Below are 26,330 nucleotides of genomic sequence, written 5' to 3'. Positions count from 1 at the left end.
GAATGGCTTCATTTGCCGAGTGCATCTCCGTAATTAAACTGTGAGTTCCTTTAGGAGAGACATTGTATCTTTTAACGCACCTACCTAAGTTTCTGGAATATTTTCAAAGTACGCTTTGTTAGATAAACGAACTTCCTTGAAAGTTGTCAGGCTAGAAGCCTTTCGGGCAGTCAGGACCACATCTCCCAGAATGCCATGCTCCCCTTGCGCCCCAGGTCTGAGGCGGGAACGTCCCAGCGACCATCGCGCCTGATGGAGACTACAATTCCCAGTGCCACCCAGGGGCTCCGGAAACCTTGTCAAACAGAACCTGTTGCCATAGCATCCGGGTCTGGACCAACCAATCAAGGCGCCCCTACCGAGTAGAGGCGGGCCATTCGTATCTCCGACCAACCGGAGGCTTTTTTGTTGTGGAGCGTGACCGGAGGAGGCGGGAGTTCGGGACCGGCGCCTTCTCCTTGCTTCTCGGGGTCGTGGCCTTGCTCCCGCCGTGCAAGGGAAGAGTTCGGGCGTGTCCACGCGCGTGTGTGCGCGTGGGGCCTGAAGTGCTCGTGCGTCCAGCTAGGTCTCTGTGGGGGCAGAAGCAGGAGCCATGGGCGGGACCTCCAGCACCCGCCGGGTCACCTTCGAGGCGGACGAGAATGAGAACATCACCGTGGTGAAGGGCATCCGGGTGAGTGACAGTGGGCGGGCAGAGGGCCAGCACCCGGACTCGGACCCCAAACCTCCGATCTTCCCGGGACTCGCTCAGCCTGGTTTCCCCCGTCCCGGCCCCCAGTGTTGTCCGGCCCGAAGCCGAGTTCTCTGCAAAGAAGCTTGAAGTTTCAAGACTTGGGACATTCATTCAGAGATATTTCCTGGTTGTGTGCTAAGTGCTGAGCACTGTGCTGGAGGGGGTTGCGGGGGTGGGGGGGAATGCCACGTTGAATTAAACCGTCCAGGGGCTCACAGGCTAGATTTGACTCTTGCTCACGAGTAGTGGGACTTTATTTGAAACCCCTGTCTTCCCTTCTGTGAAATGGGGCTTGTCTTACACCCCCTGGGTTCAGGACCCCAACTCTCGTTTTGCACTGCCCCCGTTACCTTTCTCAAGCTGAATTGGCTTTGAGGAGACCTTTACCTGCTCTCGGTCGTTTGGTGCCCTCCCTGTGATACCACCCGTTGCCGCACGCTCGCACACCCCATAGACTTCTGACCTGCCTGGGGTGACTTCTCCCTTCTTCGCTTTCACTTGGTACCTCCTCTTTCCCTCTGTGGCCAGCCGCCTAAGTTTTGGGCTAGACCCAGTTGCTTCAGCACAAGTGTCTGCCAGCCTGACAGGGCCTGAGACAGGTTTGCAATTTTTCAGACCGCTGGGAGTCATACAATCAGTTCTCAACCAGACGTCGCAGAGGAATTTTTAATGTTCCCGCACGTGCTTGACACATAAACTGACAGCTTGAGTTTTCTCTAGGGTGTCAGCACACCAGCACTAACTTCATTAACACACTCGCTGCTGCACCTGAATTTGGAGCCTCTTTTTTTTTTTTTTTGAAAGTATGCCTGAACCTAGTAAATAAAGCGATTTCACTTCTGAACGTTTTATAATATCTTTTATTTTTCTTTCTCTGTAATTACACCGCCAGCACAAGTAAATGAAATGTATCAATTATTTTTAGCATGTTATCAGGAAATAAAATTTCTTAAATATTTACAGTGTTTACAAACTTTTTACTGTGAGACTGTTACCTTGAGAAGAATTTATTAAAGTTTTCTTTATAGAAACTCAGACTGTTGAACTCAGTTTTTGGTCTGTGACCACCATTTCTTTATATTAATTAATGATAGTGCCACATTTTGTAATAGAATGTCTGAGGCTGCCTTGCATTGTTGTGGTTTAGTTGGTACTCTTTGGAGTGAAATAAAAACTACTATAAACTCTGAGTTTTATGCAGAGATTTGTTTAATCTTGCTTGAGGCTTTAATTGTTCCATACCAGAGAGTGAAAAAGAAGAGTAAGAGGAAACAAATTTTGGGTGAGAAAACATTGGCCAGAAGAATGTATAAATCATTATTCTCATGCTCTAGTACAGACACAGTGATGAGAGCAAACTAAATTAAAAGAAAATTTGGCCACAGCACAGAGGTTAATATCAAATATTAGGTAAGGTTAAATAGGGTAAGTATGATGATAGGGGTATATAATAGACTAAAATGGAGAGATTGTTTAAAAAACTTTTTCTAAACTTTTTAAATAAAAGAAGCTGTGTCTTTTGGCTGCTCAGCTTGACAGCTGTATTCTATTTTTTTTTTTTCCTTTCTCACAGAGCGCACTTTATTTATAATAATCCAAGCACACACCATGCTCCTTTTGACCTCTACGCTTTACTTTTCTTCAGGATCTACCCTTCACCTGGAATGCCCTTGCAGTGTTCTCCCAGTTGCTTCAAATCCTTCTTTTTCAAGGACAGTTTGCATCATTCCGAGCTTTGGTTTTCTCATCTGCAAAATGATGGGGCTTGAGTACATCTCTAAGATCTCTGAGCTTTTCAAGTTCTGAAATTCTGTGAGTCTAGTGGCACTATAAATTTCTTGTAGCCATAGTCAACCCATCGCATTTTCCTCTAAAAATGGCACGCTCTTGAATTGTTGAGTATTCGGGGGTCAGTCTGAGTTCTTTGAGGTCACGGTCAAAAGAGCATCAGTCAGAGTTAAACAGACCTCGGTTTTAAGTCTCAGAGTAGGCATTTATTAGTCTGTGGCTTTGGACAAGTCACTTTTTTATATTTGGTAAGAAGTTGAGGTAAGGTATTTAAAACATGGGGCACATTGTAGATTTTCTAAAAGCAGCCATTTTTGTAAGGTTCCATCACATCTAATATTTGAAGATTCTTTGGAGGTGCTATGTAGTATAGTGGAGAGAGCACTTGCTTTGGAACCAGGCAGACCTGGGTTTAGTCCTAGCTCTGCCTCTCACTAGGCTCTGTGGCCCTGGACAAGTCACTTTTGACTGTGTTTCCTTGTTTATTTTTTTTTATTTTTTTTTTTTTATAAATTTTTTTTTCAACGTTTATTTATTTTTGGGACAGAGAGAGACAGAGCATGAACGGGGGAGGGGCAGAGAGAGAGGGAGACACAGAATCGGAAACAGGCTCCAGGCTCTGAGCCATCAGCCCAGAGCCTGACGCGGGGCTCGAACTCACAGAGTGCAAGATCATGACCTGGCTGAAGTCGGACGCTTAACGGACTGCGCCACCCAGGCGCCCCTGTGTTTCCTTGTTTAGTATGTCTGCATACTGTAGCCTGCTTGAAATACTTATGTATCAAGCACTACTGGTGAGAAAGTTGACAATGTATATAGGCATTTAGTATTTTGACAGTGTTTACTACTTATATGAGTAATAGCTATTATTAGAGCTGTTCAAGGGAATGGATATATAAAGTTATATTGAACTTAAAAATTAGAGCATGTTGTGTTCTCACGGCATACCTAAAGATGTGGACGGGGAAATAGGAGTCCTGAGTTCTGCAGCTGATTGTCTATGTGATTTTTTTCTTTAGGCATTTTGTATATTTTTTCAGCTGATTTCTGTATTTTTCTTAGCTCGAAAGACTCGTCTTGTTTTCCTGTGAGGCACCGGGAAGGATAAGCAACAATCTCAGTATCATAAGTGAGTTACTGGTTTTAGCTCAGTTGATTAAAACATGGTGCCGATGAGGTCCACGCTTCAATGTTGAACTGCAGATAGGTGGTTCAACTTGGCTGAAGAAAACATTCCAAATTTGCCCAATGTCTAATATTTATGTCCTCACTCGTAAGAAATGAGAGCATAGGAGCGATTCATGGACTCAGTCACTGCTGGAAAACCAATTCTGCATTCCACTGATAAGGATAGTAATTTCATCTTCATTTATCTTAATATAGGAAGTGTTGCACTTAGCAAACAATATCAGGCTTTCAGTAACTAGGCTGTGTTTATTGATAATGTTTGTCTAGATTTTTCTTGCTGAGGTCCTCAATGGCTAGCAATTAAAGGACCTACTTACAATTTTAAGTTTAAAGTTTATTCTCACCTACGACATGTTATTTTCATGGTATTTATAGGGTCTTGTTTATTTCCTTTATCCTTAGCAATTGATAGCTTTCCCCCCACTTGCATAAAATCACCCATAATCTTACACCTTATTTCAACTTCTAATCTGAAACAACTCATGGTTGGATGAAAGGCCACCTTCTTTCCTTGCCTTCCTCTCCAAGTCTAAAATAATTTCTAGGGATAGAAAGACCAAGCATTTTCATTACTCATATTACATGTGCTTAATAGGATTTTTCTGAGCACCTGCTGTGCCTGCTCGGAAGGCATGCTTACCACTCAGTCTTCCACTGGTTTATCTGAAACATCAAAGCTTGAGTGAACTCTTCCAGAGCAAATGTCAACTTCAATGAGTATCATTTTCAAAGTAATATTTATCATGCTTTCCAGGCATAAATGAGTCTCTGCAACTGGCCTTGAAGTTGCAAGCTGAAATTCATGGGAGCCATACATGTGGTAGTGTGGATACTCACATGGAACACAACTAATGCTTTGGGGAAGTATTGGCAGTTGGGAGCCTCTAACTGAAAAGATTATTTAACGTGAGATGTTTTTGAGGATTCCGGAGAGTGTATATTAGCAGAGGCAGCAAGTCCAGTCAGTCATGGGGAGTGTGGAAGGATGTTGTCTAGGTAATTCAGCTAACTGGTGGATGATTGGTACCTTTGCAGTTTAGCATCTGTGACTCTCTTGGGCAGAGTACCCTGTTAAACTTTCTAGGACTTTTCTTTTTAAAGATTTCTAAGATTTTATGCAGGTAGTAGAAGTTCATTTCCACTAGTGACAAATGCAAAGAAATGTTTGTGGCAAATTACAAACATAAGCTAAAAATTACTGTATTTATCTGTGTATCTCTCCCTCCCTTGCCATGCCCTTAATTGTTTAGGAGTAACAGCTTATAAATAATAATGTAATTTTTTGGAGCCCGTGTCTTAAAATGGTAATTTAACAAAAAGCAAACCAGTACTCTCACAGAAAATGACCTACGTGGAAGCAAGACCGAGCGAGAAAAATGGGTCTGGCTCCTTTAATCTTTTGGATAAGATGCATCTGGAAGAGATGAGAAAAACTATTACGGAGGTGAGGGTGTGATTTATTTGTCTCATGTGGTTGCAAACTTTACCTCTTGGAGAAGGGTAACTTAGGAGCTCCCCTCTTATTCTGTTCCTTGGAAGTGGAAATACTTTGTCCATCTCACGCAGCCTTCTGTTTCTGAAAATACTGGATTCTAGATTGGTGAGTGGTGTATTTGTGCTCATTTTATTTTATTATTACTTTTTAATGTTTATTTATTTTTGAGAGAGAGAGACAGAGAGAGAGAGAGGCAGAGCGTGAGCAGGGGAGGGGCAGAGAGAGAGGGAGACACAGAATCTGAAGCAGGCTCCAGGCTCCAAGCTGTCAGCACAGAGCCCGATGCGGGGCTCGAACTCAGGAACCGTGAGATCATGACCCGAACCGAAGTCGGACGCTTAGCTGTCTGAGCCACCTAGGAGCCCCTATCTGTGCTCGTTTTAGATAAGACCAGTCAAGGTGGGTGGGAAGATTTGAGTTCCACAGCGAACCCTGTAGGATATGATACACCTCTTTTCCTCCTCTCTGGAGCACATGTTGGTGTGGTGAGTGGTTCAGAGCTTCGGAAGCCCCATTTACATAAATTTGTCTTTAGCATCAGTAGAGAATAGGGCAGATAATCAAAGTCAGTGGATGGAATTCTGCGATGTTGGCAGGCCCTTCTCTAAGTCATCTGTCATGTTAGAACAGTGGTTCTTTTAGTTCACAGATTATTGTAAATCTGTGAGCTATAGATTCTGCCTAGAACACTGCAACAAGCAGAGAGTTGCATACAGCTGAGGCATTAATCCATGGGCCCCTGAGTCCAGGGACCTCCGGGCATGATTCCAGTGTGTGTGTGTGTGTGTGTGTGTGTGTGTGTGTCAGAGAGAGAGAGAGTTTGCCATTGTTTGCTGCAAATACTTTTTGTAGATTGCACATGATATTTGCCTTGCTGGGGAGTAAGTACAGAGAGGTCTAGAAAGCAGGTATAGTAGCTATAGATCTTTAAATAGGACAGAAGCTTTTCTAAAAGAAGTACCCTGTTTAAGGGAAGATGTTTCCTGAAGTAGCTGCTTCTCTTACAGAGGGCTGCTTCTCCAGCTCTTGCAGAAGCTTATGTTCTACCTCTGATCCCTTTTGGGTCTGTTCACATCACAAAGAAGAGTTGTTCTAAAGCTACAGATTGCGGGTGTAACCCTGACATGTCAACTGCTTCACGAGTACCCCGGTTCCCAGAGGAGATGAGGGGAGGGTGCAGGTATGAACCCATTTCTGCACCTGGAAGGTCAGCTCAGCTTGTGTTCACTGGAAATACAGAGGATAACACAGCACGGCAATTGCCGTGTATCAGCATAGCTGAGAACGGCCTGGGGTAGGGTGAATCATGCTTGGAGTACGCAGAGTTGCAACCATAGGCTGCCGTGGATGTGCCTTTGGAAGGGCCTAAGGATCCAATGACAAAAATTTTAAGAACAAAACAGGGAGGTTGATGCCCAACACAACTTTACGATGTGTTTATCAACTCAAAAGATGAATTGTGCTGCTTTGGACATGACATGCTTATACACTTACTGAAATACAATCAAAGACCACATTGGGGAATGTTTGGAGTTGATGTAAGAATTTGACATTAAGTAGCAAGTTTTGAGGCATCAGATAAGCCACAAAAATAAATAAAAAGACTTAGTGATCAGGCTGAAAGAGACAGTACACTTTACCCAAAGAGCATGCATGGGTAGGGACAAATGAGAGCTTTATGTAATCGTTTTAGGACTTAGGCAGCTGCCACTGGCAATAGCTGTAGCCCTGGTCTTCATGCACCGGGTAGCCGAGGAGCTCAGCCCAAGCTCTGATGAGCTGGTGGACGAACATGATGACAGGATCAGTCCAAGTCCCCATGGCTGGAGCCGTATTGCTGGTAAAGTTTTTACCAAGTATGTGTGTAGGTAATCCTCCCTAAAACCCTGGGTGTAGGCCTTCTTCAGTTTCAGATGAGGAAAGTGAGGCCCCTGGAGAGGACTTCCTTAGGATTGTATAGCCAGGAGGTGGCCCGTGCTTTTTCCTCTATTTGGGTCAGCCTTTAGTTTTACTCTAAAGGGATAATACTTTTGAAGCTGCTTTAGTCACTGGAAGAACTTTCTGTCGTATTCATTTTGAAAGTAGCAATAGGTAATGGTAATGTATGAATTTGGGTGAGAAATGGACGAAGTGATATTTAGAAGAAAGGGTAGCCTGTGCCCAATACAGGTGCAGGTTTATAGGTAACACTTGGTTTTTAGCAAACACATTCACTTTCTGATTGTGTAGGATATATATTTAGTGTAGTTGTAGTTCTTTGACTGGCCTGAGCAATAGAAATATAAATTAACATATAAAATTACGTGTGTCAAAATAACCTTAGGTGATTGGCTTTGAACACAAATTATGTTAAATATGTAACATACCATATGTGATGTATAATAGTGTATGATATGTGATATATATGTAATATGGCATACTAATTTAAATAGTCTATAAATATACATAATGTGTAGTATATTACATTATATATTGAATGAGCTTTATATACATTATGTATCAGTTAAAATAGTTTTAAGATTCTAAAACTTAGGCTCATTTTACCTCCTTAAGAGGAAGTGAATTTATTTTGTCACATAGGATTGTAGGGGTGTGTTGTTTAACAGAGAAAGCACTGGCCTAGAGATTGGGGGGTTACCGCTTATCCTGATGCTACCAGAAACTGTTTGTTACTCAGGATTATAGTCAGTCAGTCTTAAAGGGTTTCTTCCTAAGATGTATCTCAGCTTTGCAGATGAGTTTCAACAGCAACGTCAGTGGCTGTCAGTTGTTACAAAAGATGCAAGTGGCCCTGACATCTTCAAATAGAAAGTCCCTTGACATTGTCCTTTCTAACTTCGATTTCTCTTCCAAGAGCCTTGGGATTTTCCTCCAAAGATGCCAGCTTTTGAGCTGTAGTCTTTCCCTTACCTGTCTCCCCCTGCATTCCGGTTTGGGTCCTGAGATACAAGTAACTGCTCAGGTACAAACTGTTTTGTTCACTGATGTCTTGCAGGGAACATTTGGTGAATGATTCAGTACTATACAGGAGCACACAGTTTTGTTGAAAGGAAAATACTTGTTTTGTCTTTGGAGATTTGTGCAAGGTATCGTGGGGCACAAATAAGGGTAGCCCTTGGGTAAGCAGAGTTGGAATGGAGTGGGGAACTGATTTGGTCAGAGAAGGCTGTGGGATGTTTGAACTGGATTTTGAAAGGTGATTCCCTCCCCCAGGGCCAGGGGAGAAGGCAATAGAGCCATGTGTTTTAAAGGCAAAGCAATGGCATCAAATAAGTAGCCAGTATGGAGGTGGGGAAACAAGGTATGAAGTATTAAGGGAAAGGCTGTGGAAATTGAGGTTGGAGAGTTAGGCCATGACCAAATGATGAGGAAGTCTTGGGTGCTTTGCAGAAGAATTTGGACTTTTCTGTCAACAGAAGGTATGAAGGAGTTGAAGCAGGGAGTTACCATAATCAGATTTGTGTTTTAAGAAGGTTATTGATGGTGCCATGAATTAGGGCAGGGGAATTGGGACGGGAGAAGGAATGTTGCAATAAGTAGATATTTAGTGGTTGAAGAATTCATGGCTCAGAGGACGAGGGAGAACGAAGAGTCAGGGTAAGTCCTTTGTTCTGATTCAGAAAGTTGGATGGAGGTGGTGTCATTAATGAGATTAGGAAAGCAAGAAGATGGAGAGATTTTGACAAATATGAATTCAATTTAGGAGATGTTGGGTTTGAGGGGCTTGTGGTCTGTCCAAGAGGAGGTGTCCATTAGGCAGTTCAATGTATAGGTTTAGTTTTTGGGACATGAAGGATTTAGAATTCATTCATTCATCAACACAGTTATCAAGGGAGTGGATGAGATTGCCAACAAGAGCTTTGAGAGTGAGAAGTGAATAAAGACAAGGGAGGGTATGTGGACCTCTGGCATCTAAGGGTAGGTGAGAAGGGGAAGCCTGCTAAACAAATAAGATGTGGCCAGAGCTCTAGGGCTGTCAGGATGGTGGGTGGTCAGAAAGGCCACTGGAGACATTTCCAGAAGAGGAGAGTGACCGCAGGTGTTAGAAGCTAAAGGGAAGCCGTGTAAGTTAGTTGTATAAATATAAACACAAAAGATTATTTGGTCATTGGTGACTTTTACAAGAGCACCACTGTACTGGGTTATAAGCTAGATGGTGGTGAGTCAAGGACGTGGAAGTTGGAAGGAGGTCTTTGCGGATAGAGGAGGGGGATCACCCACTTACACAACTCACAAACCTGGCTGTTCTGATGACTTCTGCTTCACTTCCATGGCTAGTCAGACACCAGGTCTGGCAATAAAGCGGGGTACCTGAGTGGGACCTTGAGACTCAGACTTCCTGGGTTTGATTCTGGTTCCATTACTGATAAAATATAAAATCCAGGCAAGTTATTTAGTCTGGCTGGGCTTCACATTCTCACCTATACAGTGGAGAAGTGTCTGTCTCATATGATAGGTGAGGATTAAATGAGGAAAGTGTTTTTAGTGTAACGCCTGGCACATAATAAGCACTCAGTGAATGTTAGCTATTTTAATCCTAAATATCTTTGAATGTGTTCCTTTTGGATGGCTAATAATTTTTTTTAAACAACTTTATTGTGTATTTCACATATTATAAAATTCACCTGTTTTCTGTATACAGCACTTTCTAGTAAATTTACCAAGTTGTGCAACTATCAGCGCAAACCAGTTTTTTTTTTAATTTTTAATTTTAAAAAAAAAAATTTTTTTTTTCAACGTTTATTTATTTTTGGGACAGAGAGAGACAGAGCATGAACAGGGGAGGGGCAGAGAGAGAGGGAGACACAGAATCGGAAGCAGGCTCCAGGCTCTGAGCTGTCAGCCAGAGCCTGACGCGGGGCTCGAACTCACGGACCGCGAGATCGTGACCTGGCTGAAGTCGGACGCTTAACCAACTGCGCCACCCAGGCGCCCCTTAATTTTTAATTTTTTAAAAATTATATTTATTTTGAAAGAGAGAGAGGGAGAGAGAGAGAATCCCCAGCAGGCTCTGCAGTGCAGAGCCTGATGCGGGTCTTGATCTCCTAAACCGTGAGATCATGACCTGAGTTGAAGTTGGACGTTTAACCGACTGAGCCACCCAAGTGCCCCAGCACGATCCAGTTTAAAAGAATTTTTGTTTTGTTTTTATTTATTTTTGAGACAGAGAGAAACAGAGCATGAGCAGGGGAGGGGCAGAGGGAGAGGGAGACACAGAATCCGAAGCAGGCTGCAGGCTCCAGGCTCCGAGCTGTCAGCACAGAGCCCGATGTGGGGCTCGAACTCACAGACTGTGAGACCATGACTTGAGCTGAACTCGGACGTTTAACCAACTGAGCCACCCGGGCGCCCCAGCACAATCCAGTTTTAAAACATTTTCATCACCCCAGTAAGATCTGTCGTGTTCATTTATAGTTAATCCCCATTCCTACTCTAGCCGTAAGCATCTATTTCTCTACTTTCTATCTACGCAGAGTTGCCTTTTTCTGGGCATTTCATATAAATGAAATTATATAATATGTGGCCTTTTGTATCTGGCTTTCTTCCCTTAATTGTTGTTTTGATCTATCCATATTGTAGCATGTGGCAGAACTTCACTTCTTTTTACTGCTGAATTGAATTCCATCGTATGGATACATAATGTTTTGTTTATCCGTTTGCCTGCAGACGGACATTTGCGTGGTTCCGCTCTTGCTATATTATGACTGATGCTGCTGTGAACATCCCTGCACAAATCTTTGTGTGGACATATGCTTAATAGCTTCTTAATTGGTCCTTTAGCTTCCTTCAGGGGACTTCCTGCTTCTGTTCTTGTCCCCCTCCAATCTGTTCTCTACGCAGTGGCTAGAGTGATCTTTCTAAAATGTAAGTCTGATCTTGTCATTATCCTGCTTAAAACCCTTCGATTGTGCCTAGTTGCCCTCAGGATCAAGTTCAAACTGTTTCACTTCATGGGTTTGCTAGGACTCTTCAGAATCCAAAATCTTATTTCCCTGTCCATCTTCTCTCACTGTGCCCTCTCCCCAGTTTCGTGCTTCAGCCATTCTTCATTCATTCACATATTGTTTCAGTCATTTCTTTAGCCATTCACTCAATTAACCAGGCTTATTGAGGCTCTGGGGATATAATAGGACATCCAAATGCTAGCTTTCATGGAACTTCCTTTCTAGTGTAAAAGGCAGGCAAACAATGCATCAGATAGTGGTAAGTGCAATAAAGAAAATAAAAAGAACGGTACAATAGTAATTCAGGGACTGATGACTCTCAGACCTTCCAGGCCTGAGTGTTCCTCAGAGCCTCTGCCTTACTGCCAACTGCCTACTTGTTATCTGCACTTAACGTCTGATGGTGGCAAGCCCTGTTTCTCATCTATACCGCCATGTGTTTCCCTCTTCTTGGAGTACTGTTATCCCCTTCTCTTCCTAACACCTGCTTATCTTTCCCAGTCCCGGCCCCATGCCCAAAGCCTGGCTAGATGTCCTGTCCATTATGCCTTCTGTATACTTCCATTCTAGGCCAGCTGACATAGGCAATGCTCTTCCTGTTATATTTAAATGCCTGATGATTGTTTCCTCTAACCCACTTTATGCAACTTGATGACTATTGAATACCCCAAGTCTAGCCTGGTTCCTGGCACAGGATAGCTGCATAATAGACTCTGTTGAAAGAGCAGTTGTTTGTGATTAGCCTGAACAGGAGGGATGGAGGGACACCATTTCCTTTGAGACTGGAAGGAAGGAAGGAACTAAGACCTGTTGCTTGCATAAATTAATTTGTAGGATTAGGGGAGGAAAGTCAAAGGCGTTTTCTCGGCTTACGTTTTCTCAGAGATGAATTTAGTGCACTGTATAAAATGAGGACAGGAGGTATTTATAATGCGCAATTAGCAGTGCATTAGAAGAAATAAAGTAGCGCTGTAGGGTGCATCTTGATATCTTAAAACTTTTCTTCCTTGCTTTCAGTTTTATAGCTATTAGCTTTCTTTAGGCCATTCGTTACACATATTGATATGGATGACTAAATTACTTGGGTGCTATTGTACTGTTTTCTTTCTTTCCTTTTTTTTTTTATAATTGATTTTATTTTGATGTTGCCTTTTCAGCTTTCAGAAAATGTGATTGATCGTATGAAGGAAACCTCCCCATCTGGTTCGAAGTCTCAGCGGTATTCTGGCGCTTATGGTGCCTCAGGTATTTCAGAATTTTAATTTTAGAATTTTTAGTAGAAAAATTATAAGCGATAAAAGTTTACTTGGTTGTCAACTTCTTCTACACTCCTCTGTGTCTATTGTTATTTGGGTGTTCGGCTTTTTATATGCAATGTTAGAAATCAGTACCAGGGTTTCTTTTAAGACATTTGCACTAAAAGGAGAATGAATCTACTTGCAAAACAGTCTTGGGAACAATTTTTTTTTCTCAGCCAGCTTCTGAACCCTTTATTAACTTTTGGCAGGTTACTTCATAATATCTGTATAAAATGGATTACATGTAGGAATATTAGAGATTTAGGAATAAACATTTATAATAAAATATTGAACTTAGAACATATCGACTTACTGTTTCCAAATTGTGAATATCCCTAATGCTTTCATTTTCCAGTAGACTTCTTCTAAGTTTATAAACAGTTTCTTTCTTCTCAGTCTTAATTATTGATGAAAACAAGATGTTAAATGAAATCTACAGATGATTATTAAGCCTCATTTTATTTGTGGATCCTGTGGAATAAGAGACTCTTTCTCTTTTCTTTGCTCTCCCCTATCCCATCCGTTTCTTCATCCAACAGATAGTTTATTGAGCACCTGCTATGTGTGTGGTACTGTTCTTGTGCTACTCAGTGTGATGGATGGACACTCTGTTTATTCGGAAAATGGCAATGGGAAAATAATCGAGATGGTTAATCTTGGACTAAGTAGTTTCTGTATTTATTGGAAAGGGTATCGTGTGGCAAATCTGCCTCCAGACTGAGATACACTGAGAAAGATGAAATGCTGCCCAGATGCTATTCACCTGGGCATAGTCTTGACTTTCTTAGCAATCATTAGTTATACCATGAATTGAGCTTCTGATAACGTTTTTTAAAGCAGAGGGTAAGAGATGAGTAAGAAATAGTTGAGTAAGAAATAATGAATAAGTAATAGTTCTTGCTGTTAATGAATCTTCTTGTTTAGTGGGAGCATTAAGAGGGGGTCACAGTTCATTAACATTAGGAAGTGACCACTCCCTCCTTGCCAGAAACCCTTTCTTTGGCTTCTGGACCACACACACTCCTGGTTTTCTTCCCAAGTCTTCTGCCTAGTTGTCTTTGCTGATTTCCGCTAAGTAATTTCCCCCAGTTCAGTGGCTTTTGAATCATAATACAGGTGCCCGTGACTCCCATAATTGTATCACTAGCTCTGACTAATCTCCTTGAAACAAAACTTAGACAATGCCTACTTGAAGTCTCTGCTTACAGATCTTCAACGTAACATATCCAAAGTAAGCCTCTTTGATCTTCCCCAGCCTTGCTTTTCTCCATCTTTCCCAGTAAATGGCACAGGTGGTCAAGCCCTAAACCTGGGCCCCATGCTATCCTTACTCCTTACTTTGGGCCATTAGCCAGTCTCGTCCCATCCATCTCTGCAACACATGGGGATGTGACCCTTTCACATCTGTCTGTTCTGCTGTAGCACCGACCTAGACAACCAGTGCCTCTCACCTTGCCGTCTGAGAGCCTCTTAACTGGTTCCCTATTTCCTCTCTTGTCCCTTTACACTTTGCCATGCACACAGAAGCCTTAGCAATCTCAAAAAAAAATTGATCAGTCCAGGTCACATCCCAGTGGTGGCTCTCCATGGTACACGGAATATAAATTGAACTGCTTTCCTTGGCCTCTGAGGCACACCATGACTGGACCCTTTGTGTTTTTCATCTCATCATTTATCATTTCCTACCGTCTTTCTTTTACTTGTGTCTGGTGACTGCCATCTCCTCCAGAAGGTAAGCTCCAGGGACATGGTCCCTTGTCTTTTCACAACTGAATTCCCAGCTTCTAGGATAGTTCCTAGTGCTTAAGTGTTGAATTAATTTAGGGTGATCCCATTATCCATTTTGAAAGTAGCTACTCGTGATCGTTTTGGAATATAATTCTATAAATTTAATTCAGGTGGCATTTACTTTATTGACTGTCCACTATTGTGCAAATAATTAAGCTAGTTGTTTTGAGAGGACACACACACACAAAACTCCTCTCCTTTCAAAAAGTTTTGGGTTTTTGGGCAGAAACAACTAAGTATATAAGAAGATGATAAGAAAGATAGAAGCATAGTATGAGAAACCTAGAAAGATACTAAAATTAAGTGTATTTTGGCTTAAGAATAACTTTTGATATGTGGATTTTTTTTTTTTTAAACTTTATTTATTTTGAGAGAGCGAGAGAATCAGCAGGGGAAGGGCAGAGATGGATGGGGACAGAGGATCCGAAGTGGGCTCCAAGCTGACAGCAGAGAGTCCTATGTGGGACTCACAAACCACGAGATCATGACCTGAGCTAAAGCTGATGCTTAACCGACTGAGCCACCCAGGTGCCCCGATGTGTGGATATTTTTTAAATTGGAATTTGTTCTACAATATGATTTTTTTCTGGGTAGATTTCTTTCCTTCCTACAGTGTTAGGGAGAGAGGATGATAATGGTGATGATGAAGACAATGAAGTAATGATGGAATAGTGATAAATAATCCTTAAATGTCATTTGCATGCTTGATACTGTGCTAAATCCTTTCTATGTCTTATCTCATTTAATCCTTATAACCCTGTGAGGGAGGGACTGTTTTTAACCTGTTTTATATAGAAGGAAATGGAGACTTGACATGATTAGTTATCTTGCCCAGAGTCCCAAAGCTGGTAAGCAATGGAGGTGACAGTTGAATTCAAGTCTGTTTGAGTCCAGAGCAGATGCTGTTAACCACCCTGTTTATTATAATTTGAATGGCACCTGGCTTCATTTGTAGAAAGGATGTGACAGAAACTAGTTGGAGGGAAAGAGCTCCCTTTTAGTGATGTGCTGCTTGAATTTAGGAAAGAACCTTCTATCTGTAAGTGATTGTTGCATCTTCTAGCTTTTCCCCACATTAGTTCTCATTCAGTAGTGCATTGGAGGAGAGAAAGTGTTTTCCTGCTTGGGTTGGTTTCTTGAACTGGTACTTTTGAGAGAGTGGATGTGGGTAGGGAGGCTTTCTGTGAATGCTCATGGTCTGACCTGCAGAGCATGACCTGACATCGTGATGCACCCTGGCTGTGCTGAGGCGTCTGTCCCTTCCCATTTCTGGGTTTGACATGACTGATGAACTCGGGTCCGTGGCCAGCCCGGGCACTGAAAACTCTTTGAATGCCACCTTGTGTTTTGGTGGTCGGGCTAGAACTACACTCTGAATGCTGGCCCCTAGTCACACGTGGCTGTGAAGATTTAAATTAAAATTAATGAAAATGAGATAAAACTGATGTTTCAGCTCCTCAGTTGCGTGAGTCACATTTCAGTGCTCAGTAACCACATGCAGCTAGTGGCTATCTTATTGGACAGTGCAGATACAGGGCATTTTCATCACTGCAGAAAGTTCTGTTGCGTAGTCTAGAATATATCAGTGCTTGGCATTGTGAGCTCCATCAGATGATTTCAATGATGTGACTGAAGTTACTGAGCTCAGTGGTGCTGTGTGTTTGAATCTTGTTGCCTGCCTTTTCCACATCCCAGCTCCCCCAGGATTGTGGGTAAGTGGATACTTCCGGGAATATTTCCCTGGGGTATACTATCTTCACCTCAGTCTTTTTTTTTTTTTTTTTTAATTTTTTTTTTTTAATGTTTATTTATTTTTGAGCCAGAGAGAGACAGAGCATGAACGGGGGAGGGACAGAGAGAGAGGGAGACACATAATCGGAAGCAGGCTCCAGGCTCTGAGCCATCAGCCCAGAGCCTGACGTGGGGCTCGAACTCACGGACCGTGAGATCGTGACCTGAGCTGAAGTCGGACGCTTAACCGACTGAGCCACCCAGGCGCCCCACCTCAGTCTTTATAATAGCTTCCTGAACTGTGTGTTACAAGTGTCCTGGAGGTATTGATTCCTTAGATTCCGAGTAGCTGGGGAACACCTGTATCTTCACATTCTGCATAAATACTTGCTTTTTCTGTCTGTACCATGATGTGGTACAGGATGTGGCCCTCTGAGTAAGAATATTTCCCTAATCTATTCCAACCCAACTCAAGAAAAGAACTAAGATCTGACATGCTGTTTTGAAATGGTCTTGCCCTTAGGTTAAGAATGCAGTTAGACTATGACTGTGTCAATTAACAAAAATTTATTTTTCTTAAAAATAAGAAATGTTTATAAAAGGAGAAAGCCTCAAAGTTTATGTTCTTCTCTGAGTTTGTCTCATTTGGGGGTTTTAGTTAATACTCAGTAATAGAGTTTTTAAAGGTTTATCATATAGATGTGTTATGAAATAATTTTTCAAGTCTACATATTGATAAAAATGTCACCAGCCTTTTCTACATTTTTCGGTGTCACGTAAGTTATATATTAAATGTGAGTTGAATTAAAAAAAAATTTTTTTTTAACGTTTATTTATTTTCGAGACAGAGAGAGACAGAGCATGAACGGGGGAGGGTCAGAGAGAGGGAGACACAGAATCGGAAACAGGCTCCAGGCTCTGAGCTGTCAGCACAGAGCCCGATGCGGGGCTCGAACTCACGGACCGCGAGATCATGACCTGAGCCCAAGTCAGCCGCTTAACTGACTGAGCCACCCAGGCGCCCGAGTTGAATTTTTTAATATTCATTAAAATGCCTTCTTCCTCTGAGGAGTCTCATTCGTACCAGCCCTAGACTATTCATATGTGTGAATATAGGACAGTGTATTTGGTGGACTGAGAGCCCTAGGGTTTCTGTATATAGGAGCTAAGTTTTGTCATATATATTGTTTGAGAATATAATTTATGCTATAAGAAAGTGAGTTCCTCTAAAGACTTTACTGAAACTTTTTTTTTTTTTGCCAAACCTTAAACCAGATCAATGACTCGTTGCAATAAGTATTTGCATGTAAAGCTGTTCAGGCAAAATAATATAATATGTGACACACAGCAGATTGTAATGCCACTTTAATAAATGAATGTGCTCTAAAGAACTTAACTGTGTCCTTGCTGCCTCAAATTCTTTGCTGTGTTATGTGTTATCCCAATTATGTTGGTTTGCTTTTACACCAGTTGATTTTTTTTTTAGGCTGTTGTAAGGCGATATTAACATTGTGCATCTGTTTTGATTTTAAAAACCACTGTTGGGTATCGATTTTCTTCATTTCCACCCTGATTCTTTAGTTTTTCTGGCTTATAGTGAGGTCAGACCGCTCATGTTTGACCCTACCTGATGTTGAGGGAACACTGTCCCCAAATCAATAGGAAAAAAACACGCAGGAAATGACATTAGGAGGCTATTTGTTGGTTTCCTAAGCCACTAGGAACCAGATGAAAATGATGAATCTGGGAAAAAAGACAAATAACTCACTTTAATTGTTATCCTCACTGGGCAAGTTTCTCTGTACATTTCTTGCCATTGTGAAAAATAAGAAAGATTTGCTGATTTGTGTTAAGTGTATCACTGAGATCACTAAGTATTTGGCAGCCTTAACAAATTGCAGGAAACCAATTTAAGCCGGAAATAGCACAGCCCAAACTCAACAGGCAATTTAGGGAAATAGATTCATCTATATGTTCTGTGTGTTTTTCTCCCCAAATCTAGCCCTCTTAAACAGCTCTTTAAGGCCTATTTAGACATAACACAGTAGCGAGAGTTCACAGTAAACACGTTGCACTTGTTCCTTTGACTTGAGTTACAAGAATGGAAGGGAAGTTACAGAATCTAGGTTTCCAACTTTGAATACACGAAACTTTGTTGATGTCAGTGTCTCAAGTGTGCACTTTTTGTGCTGTAATAGATAATTTGTCTGACGGTTCCTAAAAGGAAGTTATGTGTATGCTATTTATTTATTTATGAGGTAGGGCACAAGTGAGCGAGGGGCAAAGAGAGAGGGAGAGAGAGAATTCCACGAGGAGTAGAGAGAGAGAGAGACAGACAGAGAAGTAGGGCTTACCTGAAGTGGGGGGTCACGTTCACCTGAAGTGGGGCTTGAATTCACAAAACGTGAGATCATGACCTGAGCTGAAGTCAGATGCCACCCAGGCACCCTGCACACTATTGATTTAAAGGCTTTATTTATTTATTTATTTACTTACTTACTTACTTACTTACTTACTAATTTTAACTTTTTAAAAAAGTTTATCTATTTTGGGGGCACCTGGGTGGCTCAGTAGGTTAAGCTTCTGACTTCAGCTCAGATTACAGTCTCGCAGTTCATGAGTTCGAGCCCTGCAAGGGGCTGTGTGCTGACAGCCCAGAGCCTAGAGCCTGCCTCACATTCTGTGTCTCATTCTCTCTCTGCCTCTCCCCCGGCATGTGCGAGTGCGTGCGCACGCGCGTGCGCTCTCTCTCTCTCTCTCAAGAATAAACATGAAAAAAAAAAGTTAATTTTGAGAGAGAGCACACAAGAGTGAGAGCAGGGCGGGGCAGAGAGAGAGAGAGAGAGAGAGAGGTGGAGGGAGAGAGAATCCCAAGTAGGGTCCATGCCGTTAGCATGGAGTCCCGCATGATCCGAGCAGAAACCAAGAGTCGGAGGCTTAACTGACTGAGCCACACAGGCACCTCTCAAGGTTTTAAATCAAATTCTCTAGTCAGTACATGCTGTTCTAAAATAGATCCACAGTCTATGTTTAATGGATGGTTGAACTCATATTGTTAATTCAGTCAACAAGTATTAGCATGGCAGTGGTCTTTGGCTTCAAGGAATTATTAGTTTGGTCAAAACCTATTTAACATTATAATGTAGTGGAGAAATACTAGTTTATTACCCTTTACCTGCTCAGTTAATATTTTTGAGTGGGTGAATGAATATGTAAGGAAGATAGAATATGCTAGAGGGATAGAAAGTGTTTTAGGAATTCAGAGAAGACAGTCAAGGGCTCGGGCAGGCAGGTAACCAGGGGAGGTGGAGGTGTTGGTGTGAAAGGTGTTCCATAGACTCAGTACACAGGTGTGAATACTTTAGATGAAGGGTACACGTGGGGGTCTCATGGGACAGAAGGTTGAGGAAGTTAAGGAATTGGCTTTTGTCCTATAGGGCCTAGTGGCTACTGAGCATTCCCATTTAATTTTAGGGTGCAAGTTTAGAGAGTTGCATTTGGTGCTACTGTTCAAATGTACTCAGATATTAATAACACTGTTATGGCTAAAAATGCAGTGCTGATTTTTCTCATTGATATTTTTACATTTAACAAATGTAAATGGTAAGAATATATGTTTTCCACTGGAGTACTAAATAAAACCATTTTCATTTTCATGAAAAGATAAGCAGCCCCATGAGCATTTTTATTTGTCCTTAACTGGCCCTATAGCAAAAAAGAAAAAGAATAAACAAAGTTGCCCTCAGCTTTTTGAGACAGTATAGGGCACAGCAGATGATTTCTGAGCACGGAGAGTGAAATGATACAAAAGGGTGCCTGGAAAGATAATAGACAGGATGCTCTGGAAATCAGAGACAGGGACGGCCGCTCTGCGTGGTGCGGATCCAAGAGGCGGTGGCAAAGAAGGACTTGGTGGACTTGGTGCCTCAGGCCACAGGGCTGGTTAGTGGCAGTCCCCCCCCCCCCCCCATCTAGGGCACTTTCCTCTGTATCTGTTGATCCGTCACTGTTGTGTTTTATTTATTTTTGAGGAACCAGCACAAATTTAAACTCACTTTGTTTTAAAATCAAGAGCAATAGTTCCCTCCTAAAAATGGAACAAAAAAAATCATTGACAATATAGCTTATATCCCATGGTATTTTGGGATGATGAGAGGGGAGGCATGCAGAAAAGAACAACCTCCAGCAGTAGAGGCAAGGAATTACAGAGAGATGCTGAGTAGGTTCTGACCTGTCACTGAGTCACACCTTCCAGTCTTTTTCTGTGACTCAGAACTTCTGCCCTTTGATTTCTGAGTTAACTGACCACTGGCTGAGCTGCTTTTTATTCCGTCTTCGGAGGCCCCTGCCCTGTGATTGGTGGCCTTAGCGCTTCGAGGGGTTTGACATCAAGTGGGCCAGAGATTCCTGACTTGTTCCTCAGTTCCTGGAAAGAAGAGGTGCTTTGTTAGGTGCATCGCATCCTGTAGATTCGTGGTGTAGTGGTGCCGTGGAGTTAGTGCTCAGGAGCTGAGCTGAAAAGCAGGAACGGCAGTGACCACGGGGGAAGAAAGAGAAGGGGTGTATTAGCGAAGCGCTCCACTTTTCGCCGTGGTAGATTTTGACACTGAAGTGAATTGCGGGATAGTGGATTGTATTTTCTCATAGAACAAGTGTTGTTCTTGGGCATTAACAAGTAAATCATGGTCAGCGCCAATGATGGCTCGTAAACCACAAAGAGAAAACGACTCTGAAGTCAAAATGTTATAATCATGCTTCAGGATTTATAAAATAAAATATCCGACGTTGGTTATGGAGGCAGCTCTCCTGGCTTATAAAGTGTAGGACATACAATACACAAAAATACCATCTTTGATTTAAATTTAATATACCAGTTATAAAAATAAACACTTGATTAGCAATATTTTTGCCTTTCTTAGAATTTGATAGACTTTGAGGGCGTCATCTGGATGGCCCAGATATCTGAAAATAGGTTGCCCAAGAGAGTGTTAAAGGTACATTTTTCCTTTAACTGAGGAATTCAAGCTGAGGTATTCAAAATCAATCCATTGACCCTTCCGGCTATTGACCAAATTGTGGGTTATTGTTGTCAATGATGATATGTTTCCTTGTAAAAAAACATTTTAAAAAGTAAAGTCTGACCCAGCATTTCATTTCTTCTCTCTACCCTTTCCTGTCTCCCTGGTTTATTCAGAATCACAGGTACAGTGCTCTGTATTAGGCCAAACCAGTGCTACCCGGGAACACTAAGTGCTTTTAAGTCCCTTTTTAAACCTGTTCTGCCCCCAGGGCTACTTGACACTTTGTTGACAGCTGTCACTGGACTTGAGTGTTCCTTGAAAAGCGTTGGGCGCCCATGTGGGTCATTACAGTGAGGCTCTTCAAACTTTTTCACAGAATTGCCGTGGCATGCTTAAGACAGTGTTCTGGGTCTACACGCCCTGGTCCCCCTGACTGAGCGGTTAATCGGAATATGGGTTTTAATTAACCAGACCGAATGATTGGAGCTTGGAATTGCTTTATAGGATAATAATGGTAACTGTCTCCTCACTTCAAGGCTATGATGTCTTGCAGATTGTGCGGTGGGGAGGTAGAGGCCGCAGAAAGCCCTTGTGTATTGACTTTGTTGTCAGGACTCATTTGGCTGGTAAGTGAGTGCTGCCGCTCCGTTCCTCACTTCATCCCCCTTACTCTTTTTTTAATTCATTTTGCTGGTCCGCCCCCCTTGTGCCTATAGTCCTACGGGGACACCCCAAGCCTCCCTGTGTGTTTGAGGAGTAGGGGCAGAGCCATGGTTTCACGTTTTACGGTTTCTCCCGTCCGCGGGGTCGTTGGCCCAGCAGCTTCCATCATCTCTCCCCTGCCGTGTTCCAACAGTGTCTTGCTCGGCTCCTGGCCTTCAGTCTTGCAGTTTCCAGTCTGTTTTCACTGCCAGAGTGTGAAACCAATTGTGCCTTTCCTCTGTTTAAGGAAGCCTGAGAGGCTTCTCTTCCCCTTAGGATGATCTAGATTTCTCCTACGTTGCCAGCAGGTCCTGCACAATCCCTTTGCTGCTTTATCTCCTACCTCATCTCCCAGACCCACCTGTCTCATGGTGAACTCTAGTCATATTGATGTTCTAGAGTGTTCCTTTTGGGTTTTTGACCATGTGTGAACACTGTTCCCCCAGCTGTCTTCCCCAGCCCCAGCCCCACCCCCACCTCACCTCCTGCTTGTCTTTTATCTGGCTAGCCCTTCCGGATTGTTCAGATGGCTGGAAATCATGTACCCCAGCAAGTTTTTCCTGACTCCAGGTCTGAGCTAGGTGCCCCTTCCCAGCACCCTGTGTGTGCCTCCCCTTATCCCATAGTGCTGCAGGTGCCCATGTACTCAGCCCTGTCTCTCAGGTGCCACAACTTTTCTTCACTTGTGTGTCCTCTCAGGACACCTTATATGGTGCGTCTTGCTGTGGTGCTGACCTGTCTTGGCTGAGGTGAAAAGCGGTTACAGGTCTGTGTTTGCTGTAGGTAAGCATCGACCTGTTGAGGTGAGATGATTAGGCAAACTCACATAAAAAAAAAAAGTCTCAGAGGGCTGAGGAGATTTCTCTTTCTTCAGGAGCCTTTTTCCCATAATCTGGGTACAGACTTTTCCAAATTGATACCTTTTTGAAGAATCTCCTGTGCTTTCATCACTATGTCTGTAGTACTGATCCTTGTTAGAGTATGGGCTTCATTGGATTGTAGTTGCTGGCTTAGTTGTCTGTCTCTCTTCCTAGATTATGAGCCTTTGGGGTCAGGGAATGTTTGTTTACTCCTCTTGTATACCCACAGCAGGCCCCAGTGACTATGTTATCATGTTAGGTGCCCAATACATATTTGTGGAATGAACGAGCTAAAGCCATTTGGGTCATGGAGCCTGATGTGTATACGTGCGTGTGTCAGCTAGACACAAGATGGAAGAGGGATCTTTCTCTTACACTTGTCCCACTGGGCATGGGTATGAGGGTCTTCACCAGGCCCAGGATGGTGTCCATGTAATGCTTTGCCAGTTTTAGTTCTTAACCATAGCGAATCCCAGGAAACCCTGTTGCAAGAGATCCTTTCTTGAACACTATCTTGTGAAAAGCACAGTCTGTGGAGCTAGTGGCTAGGGAGTAGGGCCCTGATTGATTCAGAAATGCTGATGTGGCGATCCATGTCCCATTCCTAGTTACTAATTTAGTTTGGAGAGAAATAATGTGCCTAGATTTTGCCACGTTTTGGGGAGGGCTGAAGACAGTTGGGATTTTTCCTCTAGGACCCTCCACTCTTTTTTTTTTTTTTTTTTTTTTTAATTTATTTTTGAGACAGAGAGAGACAGAGCATGAGCAGGGGAGGGGCAGAGAGAGAAGGAGACACAGGATGCGAAGCAGGCCCCAGGCTCTGAGCTGTCAGCCCAGAGCCCGACGCGGGGCTCGAACTCACAGACTGTGAGATCATGACCTGAGCTGAGGTCGGACGCCGAACCGACTGAGCCATCCAGGCGCCCCAAGGACCCTCCACTCTTAATTTCTGGTACCATCCTCACTTTCCTTCTCTGTTGCATTAGACTTAATCTGACATTAGTCCCTTTGTGCCCTGGAATTTGAGGAGTTTTAGGAAGGTTAGATTCGGCCTCTGACCTTGAAAAGCAGCTCCTCAGCCCTGGCAGCCTCCTCCAGGAGGACCTTCTACTGTGTTCCTGATTGTCAGTGCTCTGGAACCCTTGGGAGTAGAAGCCCTCTTCATCTCTTCTTCCTGGGCAGCTGTTCCTTGCTGGATCTCCATTTCTGACGCAACTGTTATCACTCTTGTCTTCCAGAAAGGCTGGTCTCTGCTCTCATTGACTTCCTCAAGTGCCTGGGGCCAGCTCTGCGGTTTTGGTGTCTGGAAGCTCAGGAACTTAGAGGTGTTAGGGATTGGAAGGAAGATCTGCTGCTTGTATCCTCTTATGCCGGTGTGGAGAAGACTGGGAGACCAGGGAGCTGGCTCCTCAGCGTGTTCAAACACACATAGATAGCTAAGCATTAACTAACAGTGATCAAAGAAAAACCTCTGGGGCACCTGGGTGGTCCAGTGCATTAAGTGTCCAGCTCTTGATTTCGGCTCAGGTCATGATGTTGGGATTCGTGAGTCGGAGCCCCGCATCAGGCTCTGCTCTGGCAGTGTGGAGCCTGTGTGGAATTCTCTCTCTCTCCCTCTCTTCTCTGGCCCTCCTTCACTTGCGTGTATGTGCTTTCTCTCTCTCTCACTCAAAAATAAATACACTTAAACTTTTTAAGAATTTGGTTTAGCTCATATGGGAATTTAGCCAAGGCATCCCATTTTCACCTTATTGCTGTATACTGCAGTAGTGATAATGCATATAATTATATCAGATTGGCTTTGCCCTACCATTTTCTTTAGTAGTTAGGCTAAATTCTTCAGATGTAATTAGTCTTGCTATCGATGTAACGGGCATCTCATTGCTTTAAAAAATAAGATAAATATTGATTGCTGTATGTCATTTTTGAGGATTGACCTGAGGAATGATAAGAAAATCAATTACCATAATGAGGATAGATTTGATCCAAATAAAAAATATAAAGCCGCATTAAAGATTGACAACTCCCCCAACACATTTTTATTGTTTCATGAATTCAGCCAGCTAGGTTATGGATTCTGAATGTTGTCCTTGTAATTATGTAAACAAATTATTGTAACAAAACACTTCCAACAGCTCTCATTCATTTCCCTTCTTAAAACTTGTGCTTTTAGCGAGAAGAGACGGCTTCGATCCACAGTGTGCATGCACACTTGCAGACGTCATAGGGCCCATCATCTCTGTCTTGTTCTCTACTGGCAGGAGGAACGAGACTAGCTAAGCAGCTGTTGTTTAATGCTGTGGGGCATCCTGGACGCCCGTTGGGCACAATGTGTTTCTTCAACTTTTTAAAGTGACGTGTTGACTTCTGGGAATCTCATGAGATTGAACCCATGAACTGCCTTTGTGACACCTTTATAAAACTTTTCTGAAAAGGTTGCTTTACTGTTTTTTCTCAGAAGCTTTTTAGAGTGATTATTACAAGAATATGGGAAATTCTAATCCTCTTTTCATGATTATTTGGCCTTTGGCAAATTTTATTAGTTTTTTAATAAAAAACTTTTGAGAAAACATGGATTGTATAATTAAAAAATAATTTTTTACCAAGCCTGATAAACATACAAGTGATAAATTGCTCCCTCTAATTTTTTTTCTGTCCTATTAAACATTATAGCTCTACGGGCATAGGCATTGTTTCATAAACCCATGCTCACCTTTTTGCAAAATGATGATTGCAGAAATGACAATCAAATTTAAAACCAGTGATTTTTTAAAAAAATAGCTCATTTTTATTGCTCATTATTGCTTATAGGACTTGGAACTGAAACTTTTTAAGGCTATGTTATGTTTTGATTGAGAGTACCCTCTTCTCCATCCAAGTAAACTTCTTTTAGCTGAACTGTCATAGAGACCTCTGTAGTACTCAGGTCTGCAGCATTATTTCTGATGTACTGCAGGAGGTAAGATTTGTACCAGGCTAACCAGACTCAGGATGGAGGCTGCAAAAGCTGACTGCAGTCACCACCTCTGTTTCCCTGGCACTGATACAGTGCGATGGTGTGGTTTTGGGAACAGGATTCCAGAGGAAACGAGCCCGTTTCTTCAAATAGGTAATGGGAAGGTTGTAGTTGAATTACCTTGGATAGAAGAGAGAGAGAGCGTGTGTGTGCGTGTGTTTGCGCGTGCACACACGTGCATGCACAATGTACGTTTAGTGTTCAAAGAGCTTTTGCCATTTATTTTATTTATTTATTTATTTGTTTTTTTTTTTTTAGAGCTTTTGCCATTTGATAGTTGTGTGATCTTGTGTTATCTCCGTTTTCTCCAGGATAAAATGGAGAGACTGATTTCACATGGTTGCCATGGAGACTAAATGAGATAATGTACGGGTGCTGACATATAGCAGGTGATCAATAAATGTCCCTTCGTTAACATGGCATCCAGGGCTCTGACTTCAATGCCACCTTTCACACACCAGGTTGGCTCTGCCAATCTTTCTGTCTCCCTCTCTGCCTTTGTCTTGTGTTCTGTTCCCTAGTCTCAACAATCATTTATTTAGTCCTGGCTGTGTGCCAGAGACTATTAAGTGCTGGGCTTTCATAGATGCATAAAGCAGAGCAATGCAGTGTATGCTGTAATGGAGATACACCTGTAGCATGAAGAATTAAGGACTAACTCTGCCTGGGGAGGTCAGGGCAGACATCATGAAAGAGGTGGTGATATTTGAGCTGAATATTGGAGGATGAATAGAGTTTACCTATCACACATAATGGATTTGATGG

The 26,330-nt window shown here is 42.6% G+C and overlaps 1 protein-coding gene across 4 annotated transcripts in view; it reads left to right on the top strand.

Moving 5' to 3' along the window:
- The first annotated feature begins 406 nt into the window (after positions 1 to 406).
- Positions 407 to 26,330, top strand: part of CHCHD3 (coiled-coil-helix-coiled-coil-helix domain containing 3) — a 276,250-nt gene continuing 250,326 nt past the window's right edge. For 3 of the 4 annotated variants that reach the window (XM_043589548.1, XM_043589549.1, XM_043589547.1), the window contains exons 1-2: positions 428 to 673; positions 12,307 to 12,394. In XM_043589548.1, coding sequence (XP_043445483.1) covers positions 593 to 673; positions 12,307 to 12,394 — 169 coding nt within the window. In that variant the 5' untranslated portion in view covers positions 428 to 592. Of the gene's footprint in view, positions 674 to 12,306; positions 12,395 to 26,330 lie in introns of all 4 variants that reach the window. The other variant, XM_043589550.1, reaches the window with a different exon arrangement.

This window comes from Prionailurus bengalensis, chromosome A2 (assembly GCF_016509475.1).
Source record: "Prionailurus bengalensis isolate Pbe53 chromosome A2, Fcat_Pben_1.1_paternal_pri, whole genome shotgun sequence".
NCBI lineage: Eukaryota > Metazoa > Chordata > Mammalia > Carnivora > Felidae > Prionailurus > Prionailurus bengalensis.
The sequence above is the reverse complement of the archived record's forward strand: the minus strand, read 5'-3'. Positions and strand labels throughout refer to the sequence as shown.